The sequence below is a fragment of the Corvus hawaiiensis genome, chromosome 5 (genome assembly GCF_020740725.1).
Source record: "Corvus hawaiiensis isolate bCorHaw1 chromosome 5, bCorHaw1.pri.cur, whole genome shotgun sequence".
NCBI lineage: Eukaryota > Metazoa > Chordata > Aves > Passeriformes > Corvidae > Corvus > Corvus hawaiiensis.
The window spans coordinates 39,569,591-39,588,431 of NC_063217.1; the positions used below are offsets into that span (position 1 = coordinate 39,569,591).

At 36.1% G+C, this 18,841-nt stretch overlaps 1 protein-coding gene across 5 annotated transcripts in view; it reads right to left on the minus strand.

Moving 5' to 3' along the window:
- Nucleotides 1-18,841, minus strand: part of PALLD (palladin, cytoskeletal associated protein) — a 199,629-nt gene that overhangs the window by 179,568 nt on the left and 1,220 nt on the right. For 4 of the 5 annotated variants that reach the window (XM_048303959.1, XM_048303958.1, XM_048303956.1 and 1 more), the window contains exon 2: nucleotides 13,240-14,286. In XM_048303959.1, the coding sequence (XP_048159916.1) occupies nucleotides 13,240-14,285 (1,046 nt within the window). In that variant the 5' untranslated portion in view covers nucleotide 14,286. Of the gene's footprint in view, nucleotides 1-13,239; nucleotides 14,287-17,178; nucleotides 17,296-18,841 lie in introns of those variants that run through there. The other variant, XM_048303957.1, reaches the window with a different exon arrangement.

The window sequence follows — 18,841 nt, forward strand, 5'->3', positions numbered from 1 at the left end:
AGTGAATTTTCCTCAGACTGACAGTCATGTGTCTTCCTCCTGAGAAGATTATGTTAGCCCTTGATACGCTGCAGAACAAAGAAACCAAAAAAGAAACTCCACATTTTAAATAGCTTACTGTCACTCTAAACAAAGGTGCAAATAACTATTTTACAGCACAGATTACATGTGTGTTAACTCACCACTGAGATCCCTTCTAGTTCAGATAGCAGGTGTTAAGAATTATCAGTACACTTTTCAAGACTCTAATGAAAAGTTTGATGCCGTGTTTTCACCTAAGAGATACACCTAATACACATGGAATGGGTAATGGAATAGCGTTAAAAAAACCCCACCAACTCCCATGTCCCAGTATCTTTGAGATTTGATTTCACATATTCAAAGTTTTTGATGCTTCCATTCTTAATGTCCACATGGATCTTTTAATCTTTACTGATTTTTTTAAGTCAGTTTAGATTTAATCACTGTTTTTCTAATGACCAGTGAGGGGAAAAAGCATTTCTGTTCAAAGACTATTATTAGACGCCTCCTATATGACCAACTATTTTGAGGGAGATTATATAACTAACTAGATGGTTTCCATTTTGAGTACAGGGAAAGGTACTAAGAAACTGTATTTGTGTTGCTCACTAGGAGTAAATGAGCAAACAAGAAAATAGAACCAATATAATACGGAAGGCAAAAATAAAATGGTGTGAAGCTATACCCTGTGCACTACTCACAAAACAGCAGTCGAGAGAATTCAAAGGTTGAAAATTTACTAAGCAACTAAAAGAAACAGAGTTATTCTAAAAAACAACAGAACAGCATTTTGATGAAAGTCTTAACACATTTCACATATCAAGAACTTCAGATTGAGGGCGGACTTGTTCTATTTGTGGGAAGACAAGAAAAATCAGCATCACTCTATGGAAATGGAGGACAGCCTACGTTAGATGTAACTAAATGTACCAGCTCAGCTGAGGCAGTTAAAAAGGAAAAAAAAGACAGCAAGAGGGTGAAGTAGAGGTACAACTACTTAAAAGTCTTAACTGTATTCTAGTGGGAGCAGAATAAGCATCTTAGTAAAATACCTTGGAACACATAATGGAGCCTCCTTGTTCTAACCAACACACCTGCAGCTAAGTTTCCATAGCCTGCTTTGATCTCCACATTGCATTTGAAAACCAGACCTAATCCAAGGAAGAAATATCCCTAGATTTAGATTCTGGATCCTATGCATGAGTGCAACTATTTTATACCATGAAAGAGAAAATTTTCTGAATACCTAAAGGAAAAAGTAGGGAGAGATGAAGACTCTTGGTAGACAGACATAAAGGGTTATGAAGGCACTTCATTTCTCAGAGATACTTGCCCTTCTGAGAAAAGAAATTGCTGTTACTTGAAATACAGGTTTTAGGAAAAGCAAAAAAAGCATAGGCACAGATAGTAGTATTAAATGCTCTTTCACAAAAAAAAGTATCCTTTTTTTTTTTTGTAAATTACCAAAATCAATTTCTAAAGCAGAATACTCCATTAGTAATATAGACAAAAAGTATACAATAAAACACTAGCAACTGCATCTGTTCTGTTTTACATTTATGTATCTTCTTTATAATGCTCTACTTGCAGTTTAGTTAGTAGAAATCAGTAAAGGATATTTCTATTGAAAGACAGTATGTAAGTGTGTGACTGGCACAAAAGGCAGTCAGATTGTGGTAGTCCTTCTAAATCTGCTCCCAGTAAGCTCTGCACCTCAGTTTCATCACTTATGAGCAGGAGGTAAGATCTTTGATGATAGCAGTGGGAGTCCTAAAAGAGATGTCAAAACCAGATTGTACTAGCAAAAAAAATTTCCAGTAAAGCTGTGCCTTAGGCCTCTCTCTAGCATTCCTAAGTAGTGGCTGTTTCTTCAGTTCTTTCATTTTATTTGCATGCAGTGTAGTTTTCTTGCACTGCCAATTCACAGAATGCCTTAGTCATATATGGGAAGAGCCACGCACAGGGTCTGTGGTTTCTCATATCTCCCACTGTCAGACATTTGCATTCCAAGAATCTTTATTAGCTGTGTGGAGAGCCTTTCTAAGGAATCAAAAGTTGTTTATTTCATCTCTGACGTTCCTTATCTAATGGAGCTTTTGCATGGGTAAGCACATAGAGCTGCCAAAAGTGCAGCTACAGTGTTGCCAGCCACCACTATGCAAATTTCAGTAAATATTAAAAGCAGACATTTCACTTTGAATTGCAGTAAGATGGATAAATTGTTCTAATCTACATACCTTGGCATTAGCCCTACACTTCTTAAGGCAGCAAAGGGCAACCTATTTACAGGACAATGGTAATGCCTTCAGCTTGTTTTACAAAACTCTTGTGGACTGGAAAAGCAATCTTAATAGAACACCATGTAAACTGGGTGCAAACAGAACTTAAGTGATGACTTCTGTTTCTAGACTACTATGCTTTTGTTTGCCCTATGCTTCTTGCAGCTGTATAAACCCTATTACAACACTGAATCAGGTTGTAATAATCCCTGCTGCAAATGTTAAGATTAATATATATTTTTTTTAAAGAAAAAAAAGGAACACGCTTAGGTCTACTGACATTACTGCAACTGCTAGTTTCATTGGTGTGGAGGGTGAAGGGAATTGGCAAGGCACTGTACAAAACAGTCAAGAATAGATTTATCAAGCGATGTGTTTCAGTTGGAAAGGTGAATTCACTCAAGTTCATGGGAGATTCATAACATGTACTATAAAAATTGCCTGAACATGGGCCTTGCCCGAAAAACAGAATTGAATTTGGTTTTCACAAAGATTAGTATCAATTCTCTTACTCTCACTTTAAAATGGGGAGCCAGTAGTCTAGATTGAATAACTTGCTCTAAGAGCAATGTGCTCACATTCTCTGAGATATTAAAAGAGTTCATAGTGAGCAATAGGTGCCTGTCAGCTGTACTGTAAATGAGAGATGGATTCTATTTGTCCAATCTTTTTCCCTTGGCCACCTGAAAAGCACAACCTTATCAAATAAGAGGACATAAACAAAAGCTGTTCACATTAAACAAACTGTTTATAAAGCACTAAAATGCTCACATGAAAGGCACTGCATAACTGCAAAGTCTAAACTTTTTTTATCATCTCAATGTATGCATGAATTGCAAGTACATAATATTAATAAGATGAAACAATGAATCACTTTGATTTGAAGCAGCATGTTAGCATTAGAGTAAAAGAAGTATAAGATATGTCTTCTTAACAGATTTGTTGCATAAAAATTTTAGTCTCCTAAAATCTATCCTGAATCTAATCCTAAACCTCCTATTCTCTGTTTTGACCTGCAGGTAGCTGAAAAAAAAGAACCCCAGTATTTTAGGAGTTATTCTACCTGCTAATTACCTCCAACCCCCAGGCATTTTAACTTATTTCCCTTTCCCACAGGAAGTCAGACCTATTCAAGTTCACACTACGCCCTATCTTAAGCTGTGTACTCATTTATACTGAGTAGTATCACACCAACTGGTAGCATACTACTTTCAGGCAATAAGGTTCTTGGAGACAGGTCAATAATAAACACTTTGAACATCCAGTAATTCAGTACGTCAGATAAGATACTTTTGTACAGGCATTTGCCCCTTCTGGAACTTGAATGTACCTTTGTAAATACAGGTGAAATTATCTTGCTGAATTATTCCTCTTGATTTATTTAATAAAATAGCACCTCTTTTCTACCCATATTACCTACTTATTTAAGAAGTATGCTAATTTCCTGATTTATAGAAAGATATCATATGGATATTGATTCAAGTTTTCAATACTTAAACAAGTCCCTCACCGTTTCAGTTGTTTGCAATTCTTCCCTATTCCTACTGATCAGTTCCCCTTTTGTGAGTCACTTCAGATAAGGCAACTTACAGGGGCACAAAATAGAAATAGAAATTAAGTAAATTTCTTAAATTAGTACATGTGAAAATTTTTCTTGAGGACAAAAGCTAAGAAACACTTAAATCTCTAAAGGGACAATACCTTAGTAAAGACTTACTCTGTACAAAGCTAAGCTTCCAAATTTTGTTCATTCTGCCATCTTAAAGGAAATTCTATCTCCTCACTACATAACTAGATTATTTAAAAATATCCCAAAGTATAAAAACCCCAAATTATCTTTTAATCTTCAATTTTTTTCTAAAGCATGTGGAATGTGAAAACTCATGGCAACATAAAACCTAATTGATGCTCTCCCTCCACCACACACCTCAAAATGTGAGCAAAACTGTACAAGACATAAAAACCTCCAAAGCTAACTCCTTAACTTTCCTGCTTTCTTTTTTATCTTTGTGCTCAGGAAAGGGAATATGGATACTCTGAGAGGACTTGAACTTGGACGGTCCTTCTGGGTCCCTTCCAACTCAGGATATTCCATGATTCTATGACTTACTTGTTTATTTTCCTCTTTACCATTGCCTGGGCTGGAAGGACAAGTCCATGTACCAGTAAATGAACCATGGTTCCAGTCCACTTAAAGGGCCCTATCAAACTATAACACTTGTTAGAAAAAACACTTTCCAGATGGTCCCAGAACCAATAAAACAAGCTCATTATTCACTGCTGTTTCACAATGTTTCTTCTATGTTTGGTCTATTATAAGCTTCTAGTCCATTGCCTTTCCTACCTCCCTCAAAGCCCTGCCAGCCCGAACAGCCCAAACTGAAGTTAAAAATTTTCAGCCATCAGCTAGGAATGTTTGCAGAGAAGTCCTATTTGTTCGATTTCATTATGCATATCTTCAAAGGTAGCTTTCACATTGCCAAGAATGCATTTACAAAGCATATTTCAGACATGACAGTTTTTTATTAGAAAGAATTTTTAAAGCATCAAGTTTCAAAGTTATAATTGTATTTACTTAATTTATATTCATAAAGCAGTGTATTGTGTTTTAAAAAGATATGTCCTGTTTAAGTAACATTAATAAACTGCTATAATTGCCCTTAAGAAGCTTAAAACAATCCAAGATGTGGTATTGCCTTTAGGCAAATGAGCAAACATGTCAAAGTGTATTAAGCATGATATTTTAAACGGGATTTGGAATAGCACTTCATACCTGTTGAACACTGATAAATAATGATGCCAGAATTACTGACTCCAAACACTTTGCCCTGTGAAAAGCCTCACTACTCTTACTGTACAAGTAAAATAGTCCTAAATCATGTAGGTTCTTTCCCACCTCTGTTCTACTTAGCCTCTACATTAGTTTTAATTTTTACAGATCACTTTCAATTAGTCCATGACAAGCAGATTGCTGATGTATTTCCTCGCTGTCAGACTTCTTGGCTGTTGATGCTTTGCACAATACTGGAAAGGCCCAGAGACAGCCTATAAGATTTATACAAATAAATTCTGAAACATGAAGTAAAAGCAGCCTCTTGGAATTCTGCCTCTGGCACTGTTTCAACACCACTTTTGTGGGAAATCTGTATTTTAAAACTACTTCGATTAAACTTTGTTTTTAAACTAAAAATGTTTAACATGGACAAAGCTCGTGTAGTGAAAGAGCTTTCTGAAGACATGTGGTACCACATTATTTTAAAGTTCATCCAAGTCTCATTCAATTCCTGTGTAAATACAAGGCAAAAGTCCTTTATGTTTTTTCCATTATGTGGATAGCAGCATAATTTTTATTAATTTACTTTTAAGCTTTTCATGTTAGCCATCAAGTATTTTGATAACATTTTCATCTAATCTTTGGGTCTTTTTATAAATACTAGTCCATACGTTATTTATTTTGGGAGCATTAGCAAGGAACTTTAGATCTGCTTTCTTTTCCTGAGAGGCAGAAAAAGAAGAATAAAAGACTAAAGAAGTGAACTGAGATACTTTTAAACTTTCAGTAATGCAATCAGAAAAAACAAACCAGAGACACTGGTATTCACAAACAGAGAAAAATCAAGTACCTGAGCTGGAATTCTCTTCTTAATTCTAGTTCCAGTAAGTATCCCTTTGTTTTTACAACTGCCTCTTACAGCACCCATCTTCATGCACCTAACAGGCTTTATTCTTCCAATTCTCAGGATGAAAAAAAAACACACACAAAAACCAAAACAAAAATATGAAACTTTCAAACTCCCAAATTTACAAGAGCTATTTCCACATTCATGAAAAATTACAGGTCTAAAGAAAGAGCTTGGTGATGCACCGACCCTGTATAACAAAGACGAGGAAATGCATACATCATGTAGTCTAAACTATTCTAGAGAGACAATAAAGAAATGAAACATAAGAATAAGCCCAGTGTCCAGAATCCACAGATCCTCCTTGGGACTTTTACAGAACCCAAAAAGTAAAGAGTTTGTGTCCCCACAGGCCACCTTCCCAACCACATCCACATATTCTGTTAGATCTTTGAATATTCATTTTGTAACATCAGTGGATTGCTCTGACTGTTTTCTAGCAATTTGTTTATTTTATAAGACCTATATAAATTATCCTGTCATCACAATCTGAACGTTGTAAAGATCATTTCACATAGGAAAGAGCTGCACTTTCCAGGTATCTATTTTAAATACTGTACTCTATGGTGTTAGACAGGCACGCAAGGAAAAAAACCCACCCATCCAAATGAAACATTTGGTTATCATTATTGTGGTTTAACTCCAGGAGGAAATAACTCCAACTAAGCCACTCCCCTTTCCCCTGCCCCTTCTGGTGAGGAAGGGACAAAAGCAGAGGCTACAGGTTGAGATAACAATTTAGTGAAAGATGCTTTTCTTAACAGCTGAAGAGAATCCAAAATTCTCAAAAGCTGTTATAGCGGACCTGAAGGAAGAGAAGGGGGTGGAAGGCTGGGAAAAATCCTCCCCCTCTGTTCCTCCTACAGGCTGGGTATGATTATTAATCAACACCCAGAGGTATCAGCCAAGGCCAGGACAGGTGAACGACACTGAATACACATTCCTAATGACCCTCACTGCCCTTGATGTTACCGTGTCATAAACCAATATCATGCGGTACACCAACAAAAGAATCCTAATCCCTCTCCCTACTTAGAAAAACATCTTCACCAGCAGCGCATATGGGTATATACACTCGGTTAGGTACCGCGCCCCCATGAACAGATCGAGCAAAGTGGTAACCAGTCATTCCTACAAAGTAACAAGCTGGCCACACCCACATGGCACTAAGCTCTGCCCCCTCTCTGCAACCAGACAATCAGGTATTACAAGAGTCTCCTAAAAGCTGTTCGTAAGGAACACAATGATAAATCTTTTTTCCAAGTGGGTCTAAGGCAAAAGAACTATTACTTACAAGTTAAGAAAACCAACACACTACTAGCATTGCTTAGGTAGGCCACACTGTTTTTTAAAGCAGGTGGGTACATGACCTACAGAGGCCTTAACTCCACAGTGTGTTTTCCCAATACGCAGAAAATCCTGAGGGTGTGGACTCTTACTGCCACAAAATGAATGGAGAATGGAAAAGGAAATATTTGAAAGATGCTCGCTAATACCTGGAGGCCACAAATCCCTACAGGCAGCCACTGCAATAGCTTTACCATTTGTGCTGGAGTATAACCCCTTGATTCCCCAATAAAGCCCTCTAGTCCAGAGCACTGTTCTAAGACAACAAGAATTAAGGAGCAGTTTCACAAGCCACTGAGGTGTCTTTCAACACTACATTCCAGATCTGCTCTGAAAGAAAGCTAAAACTGCAGGGATGCCTGGAGATGGGCAAGCCTTACCTGAAAATCAGCAAAAGCAAACGAACAAAAGACCCAAGAATGGCATGGTATGGTCCAATAAACAAAGAGGATAAAAGGAAATAAATGAGAAGGGAAAAAGGGCTAAAAGAATAATGAAATCAACTGCAAATAGCTATTATTTTGACTTGTAAATGAAGAAAAAAGCCCAACATAAGTAAAGAAGACATTATTGATAAAGACAAAGAAAAAATATTATTGTGGCAGAAAAATATTGAGGATACTCACAAACAATTTTTGTATCTATATACATTTTATCTTCATTTGAGTGCAGATAAAATACTAAATAACAACGTATTACTACTGAGCAGATTTCTTAAATGAGTGTACTGCCAGATTAAAATGGCTAACAACATTTTTGTATTTAATCTCAGCAATAAGCATGCATGTTTACACTTTCAGATGATTATCAATGCTCCCTCCATATACAGAAAAACATCCAGATCTACAAACAGAACGTTTTTGACCCAAGGAACTCCTTATGTACAACAATATTCTTCCATTCTTAACAAGCACCCACTGTTTGCAAAAGGCTAATAAGAAAACAGATAAGCAGGATTCTACTCTGAAAAGATTAAGAGAGGACTATGGGAGATTTCTGTACAAAAGTATGTTTATTGGGAAAATATTTTAATAGAGAAAACCAGCTAAACTATGGGGAGAATAAAAGAAAAATGTTTATATTTGTGAGCAATTTGGTAACTGACTTCATAAATTATCACGCTTAGGAAATAAATGCAAGATAATCTGGAAACAGTTATTATTTACAAAAGGTTGCATAATAGGAAAACCACTATTTCTTGTTGCACTGCTCTAGATATTAATAAACAGTTATAACAACACTGAAATTATGGAACAGAAAGAATTGCATAAGTTGTGGAAGTATTTTAGGTCAATTCTTACTACAAAGTATTGCATTTTGGGAATCAGGTAAGAATCACCTCAAAGCTCAATACAAGACTTGATTTTTTATTGTATAAGAATAATAGGTGGCTGTTACTGATTTTCAAGTCACAAGAGACCTCTCCTCCCAGGCAGAATACATCCTAATCTTTTTTATCTTTTACGAATTATTTCTGCAATCACTCTAGCTAACATAATGCCTGTAGTCTAGTAAACTCTGTTGTTAAGACACATTAAACTTCTCTTTGTTCAGAAGCAAATTTTGGTCTTGGGCAAGCAAACAAGAATGGAATTAGCAAATACTTTAAACAAGTTCATCATAAAATATCTTCACTAAAGTTTCCATCTTGAAGTATTTATATAAGCTTATGAAAATATTTGAAAAGCAGGACCTACACCACCTGGTTCTAAAATCTAACTTAAATAGTTAAGATTCTACAAATAAAAAAGTAACACAACAATTTTGAAGATGACTGTTAAAGAGTTTATACAAGAAAGCAAGGAGCAGCCTCATGAAACAGTTTTTTTTTTAACTAAGGACACCTAGAATGGTCAAGTATGTCCCATTACCACACATATGTAAATAACTATTCATATTTGATAAAAATAAGTAGTATTAAAGCCTCACCATTATAGAATCAGTAGAACATCTCTATCTCCCACTAAGGCACTGGTGTTTCACTACAACTACAAAATTCACCTCGTAAGAGACTTCAAGAAACAAAAGTAAATGCTATCTCTAAACCACAAATCTCCTACCTCAAATCAAGTCCAGCAAAGAGGCAGAAACTACATCTGTGACACCTCTTACATTTCCAAGACTTAAAACTACCAACTGCTGTGTAGGTAGTTTAATGACTGTTGTCCTGTACACCTGGGTTTTTATGCAGCTGTGTAGATTTGTGTTAAGCGTGACAATCTGATGTTTAATTCTCTTTGCACCTGTGCCTGATGGGAAGACTATGGTGGTGGCATAGTTTATTGCATGTTTTTGGTCTTCAAAGCCTTTAAAGGCTGTAAAACTGGGTAAGATTTTGAAGCTGTAGAAGTCAATGTAGTTTAGTTTGATTATGATTTAAGTATTGTACTTTGCATTTGTTTCTGTATTTTCTAAGAACAGTTCTGTGTTACATGCAAGTAATGTTTCTAGGTGGGGATTTTGGGTATTTATTACAGTGAAATCTAGACAAACAGCACTAATGAGAAGAAAAGGATTATAATGAGAGCAAATAGTTTCTTTAGAGCAATAAAACCCCATTCTTGTCATGTAGTACATGTAAAGTGCCTTATTTTTAATTTCGATTTGGATTTTTTGGTGTCAATTTGCTGTGGGAAAAGGAAAAAAAAATTCAAAAAAAATTTCAATACCTCTTGTGCTACAGAAGCTGGGTGAATATATGTAAATACTTTAATCATAGCTTACAGCTTGGGGCAGACCTCAGAAAATACTTTAATCACGGCTTACAGCTCCTGGCAGACCTCAGAAGCCATTAAATATTCAGGTGGTGGGGCTGAAGAGGTCTAAGTCACCCCCAGCTGGGATCTGCTTTAGCTAGCTCAAAGCTAATACAAGTATTTTAAACACTGCATTGCTGATACACTTTGAAGGAGAGCTACTGACTGATAAAATGGTTTTGACTGTAACACGGAAAATCTCTGTTTCAACTTATATTGTACATGTTTTAGGCCTTCTTTAGATGGCAGATACCCTAGAAGTTTTCAAATCACTCTGTGCCTTCCTAGATCTTAGGCTGGAATCTGGGTTGCTCAGAAATGTAAGAATTCTTCTGACCAGTGACAAAATATTCATTGTAAGAAATCTAATTTTCTGCTGGTAGAACTAGTAAGTTAGACATTGAACTTTGAAAAAACCCAGTAATGATTCTTGAAACATAACTGATTATTTTCTTTTGGATTTCAACACTAAGATTCTAGTTGTAAGTTTTTCTGTCAAAGTTTACTTATTTTCTACTACTTTGGTCAAGTTTCATCACTCAAACCATAACAGTTACTGTTTTACTTTCAACTGTGTACGGCTACGAACATCTAAAGAACTTAAGAGGCTTTTGTAGTCAACCAACCTCCAAATATACATCTTATCCTTACACTACATTTGATGGTTTCTTTAATTATACTAAGATTCTGAAACATTGTTATATTTATCCTCATAAGAAATGTAGCAGGATAAAGAAGGATTCTAGCTCGACTTTGTATAGGCTGAGGACTTTTCAAACTTTAGGTACGAAAAAGGGAAGAAAAGCTATGAAAAGGGAAGAAAGCCAGTTAGAAAGATTACTTGAATCCAGGATAAAATGTGAGGCATAGAAAAGCAGTAACATGCTAAAAGATCAGAAATGCCTATGTAGATTCTTTTGAAGGCCTTTTGCTCTGGTGTCAATCGGATGATCTCATGGCTGCCAGTGCTTGATGCTGCCTAAATACCAACTGTATTCATTGTTATTCTGGACAACTTTTTGAGTGCTGGGCGAAATAAGAACTTACTGAGTTTCTTGTCACCATTAAACTACTGTTACTTCCTTATGACTTTAGGAAATATGGCTTCCAGTTTTTTTTTCTCAGCTGAGACAAAAAAAAAAAAACACCCCACCAAACCAAAAAACCCCACAAAAATCCCAGTTGCTTTCTACTTTTATCATGCTTATCACATAGAGTTTCAAAAACAGTCTTTGCAGTGCCTGTGTTATTGAAACTGGGTTTTCTGGAAAAAATCAGAAGAGCTGAAGCTTGGTTTCTTCAGATTTTATTGCTATATGCAAATGTACAGACTATGGCAGCCCTGGCTCATGCCGTTGTCTGCACCTCCTGTTCACCAGGTTTTGCATGTGCCAAATGGCTCGCTCTTACACTTCTCAGACCAGATAACTGTTCAGCTTGTTCCATAGCCTTTCTTTTGGCAATACAATACAATACAATACGTTCCTATTTTCCATTTCTACTTTCTACCTATTCCGAAATCTTCACAAAAAGTTTAATATCTTTTACACTTTTTTTTTTTCTTCCCAGGCAGTTTCTTCAGAAAACAGAAAATATTTTGAATTCATATGGTTATGGTCTGAAGATTGTTTTCCATACATATTACAAACCAGAAATCCAGTTGAATGAAACAATTGTCTAAGTAAAATGATTTAGAAAACTGGATTATTTTCATAACCAAAATACAAGAGAATGGTCAACTATTATTGTATCATTGGTGTTTTGCTTTATTTTTAAACCATGTAAAACTCCCATTTACAGAAAATATTTCTGAAAGTAGCACAGACATTCTTCACTTGCTCTGCAATATGTGGGTGGTTTTAAACAGGCTTGTCTTTTTCCATTGCAGCAAATTAACTACTTACTGGATATATATAGCATACACCATAAAACTCCTTTTCATATCCAGAAAGGACAGTGATGTGCCTAGATAATACTATGAAACTGTTTAGAAATTCCCAGTAAAGGTATCACAGATAAAAATCCACTACAGATTTTTCTGCATGTTTTCTCATCTTTTAAAGGAAAGAACCCCCTCCTTTCCCCAAGATTCAAAGACTTTGGAGTCTCACCCAAACATCACTCAGGTGTTTGCTGTCTCTTAACCACTGAGCGACCCTTACGTTTTGCGCTCTTGGCTCCGCAGCAACGCTCGCTTGAAGGCTCTGTGCTGCCCGTGCTGTGTGTGAGTGACCTCTTCAGCCAAGTCGGCTGAAGTGCAGCGACTTCCAAAATGAGTAGTTTTTGAGGTATAGCTGCCGTATTTTCCCTCTCTTGAAGATCCATAATGAAATAGAGACTAAGGGGGAAATTTGTTTTTAGTGGAAACTTTGAAAAAGCAATTTTTATTAGTAACTAATAGTCCTCTTTAAGTTTCCAGATGGAGAATTATTAATAATTATTAAATAAAACCAATTCGGGAATGGACTACAAAAGGGTATTAATTTGACTGTCAGGGAGTCTTGCAAGAGCCTGAGAAGTTAGCATGAACCATATTTGCCACAATTCAGCAATGGCTGTATCTACAAAGTGCTAACATAGCACAGTTATGGGTGTCAAAAGGGAAATAAGACAAAAGTTACAAATTAATTTATACTGATGTGATTACTTAAAAGTATACTTGATTTTACAATAACCTACTATTATGTCAGCAGTGTTTCTCATCACTCATTTTACTCAGTCATTAAGATCTGCCTTCTTATTTTATGATTCTGCACAAGTTAAGATTCAGAAAAACAGTTTACATGGATCTTGGAGACATTCTAATTAATCAGCTGTAAAATCTGTACCATCTTCTTGAGATATGCTCTTCATGGGCAAGTTTACCTGTGACTTCTTTTACCTAGGTTAATGAAGTAACAATCACACAGAATGTTGCTAGAGCTGATTCTGTTACTTTGCCATGTGGCTCTTAAATCAAGCAAAATTTAATTTCCCTGGCAAATAAGAATGAAATATTCTAGTGAAATAAAGACATTAGAATGTGTTATTCTTTGTGCTTTGTAAAACTGCATGACTGACTGCTCTTATGTGACTGCCTCTGAGCAGGTCACTGTGATACCTGTCCTTAGGTATCTTCCACAATCAGCTGCTGATATGTGGTGACTTAGCACTTACCTGACATCAGGGACTGGGTTACCAGCAACTCTGCACTCCAGCAATACTTTGTTTCCTTCAGCAACTTCCTGGCTCCGCAGTTTCTGAGTGAATTGAGGTGGTGAAAATTCATGCTCTTCCATGTTGATGAAGGGACGGCACAGGACCATTTTGCTCTCCATGATGCTCCCCCTTCCAGAATAGTGTTCTCCATTCAGATGAATTCCAGGTAACTTTTCGTCAGGCTCAGTCTCTTGATGTGGTTTGTCAAACTCCTGGTTTACCAAGGTACTTAAAGCTGGTTGTTTCTTATTAGGAGACAGGTATCCACTGTCTGGAGAAGAAGAGTCCCCATCAGGACTACGGCCTCTTGTCTTTGCTGCCTGCCTAAATATAGATGATAACTCCTCAATGAATGTGGCAGCTTTGTCACACAGCTTGTTCCTGAAAGGAGCTTCTCCTTGGGATGTTGATTCAGAGTTTGGGCTTGTCTTAGGCATACACGGACCACCTTTCTCTGAATATTTCAGGCTTCTGACGAAGCTGGGACTAGCAGGCAGAAAAGGTGAGGTGCTTGCTTCTCTCCTAGAAACTGTGACAAAACTATCTTCTGTTTGAGGTGCAGTGGATTGCTCTTTCTGATTCCTTGGGAGAACATGACTTGCAGCAGGTAAAGTCCAACTGCTTGCTTGAGGCCTCTGTAAAGCATCTTGTTCATGCAGGTTGGTGTCTGTGAAAGAAGGGTTATCTGAAGGGCTAGAAAGAGAGGTTTTGAGATAATGAGTTAAGTCCGGTGCTGTGTTCTCATCTTCCTCCATGGAATTGGCAATGGCTTCTCGAGCTATGTCAAGGCTCTTACTTATCTCCTCCTGGGTAAGGAAGGCAGAAAGTTCATTTGAAAATTCACCATTCTGTGTGTCTGACAGGGAATCACAGAAAAAGTCATGATAAGATGAAGCTTCTGACATATTTTCAGGATATCCCTTACTGGTGTCTCTCTCCGGAGAGTAAGCCTCCTTCAGCATTAAAGAAAGAGGCAATGCCTGGCCACAGCTTCTGTCTTGCATCCTGAAAGACACAAGAACAATTTCTTAATGAAAAAAGTTATATCCTAGTTCCCATAAGCTAGACACAAAGCTGGATGATAAGCAGAACCTAATGGTGCATGAAATACCATAAACCTTGGTTTCTACTAGAATGGGCCAGGACTGCAATTGTCTAGGTGGAAATGAGAGCACTTAGGAGTAATTTTTCTCCTGAATCTTCCCTCAGAAGCATGAAGACATCCTTTGTCTGTATATTGCCTAGCACAATCTCGATTCTACAGGATCAATATGTATGTATGCTGCTATTATACATCTGATTTGTTATTTTACATCAATTATGTTATACTTCATTTTTTTCTGGTTTTAGCCTTATGAATATTTCGGGAATATATTTACTATTCTCTTTCCCATAAAATTGCCTTCCAGACACTAAACCATCAAATTCTGAGAGAAGTGTTCAAGTTGAAACCATTATGAAGATATATACAAGGATATTTGAATTAGAAATTCCAAGTTATCCTTTCTGTTTAATGTTGATAATGTGTTTAATATTATTTTACTTATTGTGCTAACACTTTTAATTTGTTACCAGTTTAGTAGCACTCTCAACACTGAAAAATGAAATATGAAGCTATCATATGTTAAAATGCTGAAAAAATATATTTCACAACCTATATATCATCCTGCACAATGGAAGTGTATAATGCATATTTTGTACCAGTTTCACAAAGCAGAGAAGCGTCTATACCTCTCCAGTTTATCAACATGACTTCAGAATTAGGATGAGCATTCTCTTTAAAGTCAGCAGAAACAAGACATCAGGGAAACCACACTTTCCTCAAGGGAAGGACTGGCCTGAAAATCTCCTTATTGAAATGTATTTGTCTAGCTGGTCACTAGATTGTGGCTGATTGATCTGAAACATAATTTTTGTTTCTGCAAAGCATTTATTTAAGTTGAGCATCAGTGGTTTTAATTACCCTGGAAAATTCTCTTCTTCTAATGATAAGAACAATTTTACATAAGATTTAAATTTTTTTTTTCCTTAATTCTCTACTGATAGTGGAGAAATGGCTTGACAGTCATGCGATGCACTCGGATGTATTTTACATCAGCTTGTGCAGGCTCCAATTACCTTTAGTCACTAAACCAGGGCTTACCCAGCATGCAGTCATTAAATGACTGATAGATTATTGGAATTCTTGGCTTAGCATATGCATCTCTTGATATGCCTGTTTGTCTTGCCAACAGATTACAACTCAATGCATAAAAGAGAAGTACAAGAAACCCAAAGTGTTTAGGATTTGATATATGTTTTTATAGAATAAAGTGATAAACTCATTATTGGCTGGGATTACATCTTCCTTTCCTGTTATCTGTGTTTACAGGGCAACAAATTTAGCAACCATGCCAATCTCTTGTCAACAAAATCTAAAAAAGTATATACAGTATAACTGACTACCACATAGCAGCTTTAAAGAATCTGAGAAGCCCAGCAAACAGCTGGTCTAGAGGCTCAGCTGTTAAGGCATAAACTGGATGAATGCCAGGGAAACAAGGGTTAAACCTGCAGAGTTTCTTTCTCCTTAATCTTAGTTATTTTTTAAAATGTTGTATTCAAATGAACAGAGGTGCTATTTAGACAACTTGTAAATATCTGTACCTCAAATGATATTTTTATTTAAATCTTATACACACTGGTTCCTAGCTTGTTCACATCTCAAAGTGACACATTACATACTCAGTTAAACTTCCCTGACTTCCAACACCAAGCTGCTCTAATGGTTCAATGGGCTGTTTCATGGGTAGCAGGACAATTTTACTTGTTTGCCACCTAACATGATGATTAAAATTAATGTATTCTGAATTAACATATTTCTTCCCAATACTCAGCTTTGTCATTAGAAAAATATAATGGCTACATATATTGTAATTTTCAAAGCCTGGTGTCTAAGTTTAGATGAATCAATCTATACCTGGATATTTAGATAAAGTTGATGAGTTTAAACCATGGTGGTTTACTGGCAATTTCTAAGGCTGATAAGCCTTCTTGGGGAGGAGGGTCTGGTGCCTGAAAATGAATTCATATGTCTAGCTTTAGAGAGCTGAATAGAAGCTTCCAGGAAAAAGGCTTTTTTTTAGCCATACTGTAATATATAAACCCACTATTCTTTTAGTGAAACTTGTAACCACAGGGAACTGGAGGTGAAGTATCACTAACCCTATCAAGTAGCTTATAAGATCATAATTAGAAATTTTGAATGCTATTTCTAGCTTCTCCAAGTTAGACTACAATGTATTTATAACAGGTTTCATCATCATTACTCATTAGGTAACCTGCAAAGGCATATACTGTATCATTTAAAGACACAAACATAAAATACAATGTTGCATGCAAATCAATGTTTACCTGTACTTTCAACATTATTACATACAGACTATTTATGGGGTCCTATATATATCTAAAAACTACTCACAAGTAAAACCACATTTTTATATCATGCAGTTTAAATACTTATTCAAAACCCAATATAGATGCTCTAAAGAATCATATGGTAAATATTAAATTTGAAATGTACTGGATTACAATAATTTCAGGAAAAAATAGAGTAACTAATCAAATTAAAGTTTTGAAGAGATATATAGTAAAATGTGGAAAAACATAGAAAATTAAAGGACACATTTCGAGAAAAATACGAACATCCTGAATTTGCAGAACCTGCCAAGTAAGAAATTATTACTTAACATGATACAAAGCCTGTCAGTTCAAAAGAATCATGAAGGATGAAATGTACATAGTAAGATTTTTTAAAACACAAAAGGCACATAGTTTTTCTCTGAATTTTGAAATCCTGCAAAATTACTCCGCAAATACAACAATTAATGTTTAGCAGAAATATAAAACAGATCTTACAATGAGCAGGCCAATATGAAGAGTTCAAGTATAATTAATAGTAGGTAAAGTTGTTTTTCTCCTTCTCTATCTAAGCAGGCTTAAAGTTGCTCCAGCTCTTCACTAAAGCTTGCTTGGTCCTTAGTAAGCATCGAGGAGACTGTGGCCTGTGTGCTACATCTGTCCTCTGTGACTATGTAATTCGTACCCCACTTATCTATATTTGGTAACTGAACTCATGTTTCAGCAGACTGCCACTATCTGGAATTCCAGCAGAAGCAACGTTAGGCCTGGAAGTGGCACAAAGTCCTGTGCACTTACTACTCAGAAATTCAGAGAACTTAGCCATTCCCTTTCTACATCTTTTTATGGTAATAGATTTTTGATTTTTTTAAACAACATTACTTTCACAATAATAAATAAAATAATTGCCTTTTTCTACTAAGAATAGTTTAAAATTAATACCTTCCTTTGGTACCTTAAAATCTTGTAGGAAAGAAAAAATTAGAATCATTTAGTTTGGAAAAGACCCTTAACATTTTTGGAGTTATGAGTAGAAATAGTAATTTTTGTAATAATTGATAGTTATTAATCTGTAACCATATACTACACTGTAAAAATAACTTGAGATGTGAATTTTCACATCTCAAGTGAAATAATACTATAATCAGAAAAGAAATATCTCCCTCAGAAAAGACGTAAAAAATCCCTGGAAAATGTGTATGCTTTAAAAATACCCCACAACCCTACACATGTATTAATACTGAAACAATCAAAACACATTTTTGGTTTCTATAGAGTTGTAGAGCATAATGTATAACACAATCAACTCTCCCTTACTGTCTCTGCTAAGGAAGTACTTTCACCTCATTAAAACACCTGTGAGAATCTAGTCACAGGGAAAAAAAAAATCTGTCACCTTTTCAGGCACATAATTTCTGTTAAAACTCTGCGAAAGGAAGAAGTAAACATGAAGACTGTTGGTTTAATCTACAGACTTTATCACATAGTTTCCAGAAATAAAAGCCATGTGTGGGTAACGTGGTTTCTGCCAGATTGCAACCTACTGGGAGTCACACGCTGCAGAGGGGATAGAAGAAATTATAGCTGCAAAGAGATATTACAGACCTCCGTCCCTTCTGCCAGCATCCATTACATATGTTCTCAGATTTGAAATCATTTTGTAGACTGGCACTTGTTCTTAGCTCAAGGTCCTCTAGATACTGCCTTGCATTTTTCACTAAAATTTGTCCCTTGGCAACAATGCAAGTGCAGTAGATGCATTGTTGTGATGGAATTGCACTCAGAGCTCCCTATAGGACCCAGACCATCTTTATGTACTAACAAGTGCTAGTACCACACATTGTATTTCAGTGGTTGATAGACCATCTTGGCATCTTCATACAGGCAATTACTGTCCCCAATCACAGCTTGAACAGATTCACTGCTGGACAGGGAATACTTCACAATGTATACAAACCCCGTTCTTGCATCTTGAGATCCTTACCACATTGTAATGAAATTGTTAAAAGGATTTTATTTCAGGTCATTTTATAGTGATTTCAGCATGTCAAATCAGAACAGAATCATCATTCTAAAAATTTCAAGCTGAAAACAGTGCACAAAGAAGGAGCTGGTTACCCAAGAGTTAACCACTGTATGCATAATTTTTAAGCAGTCACCC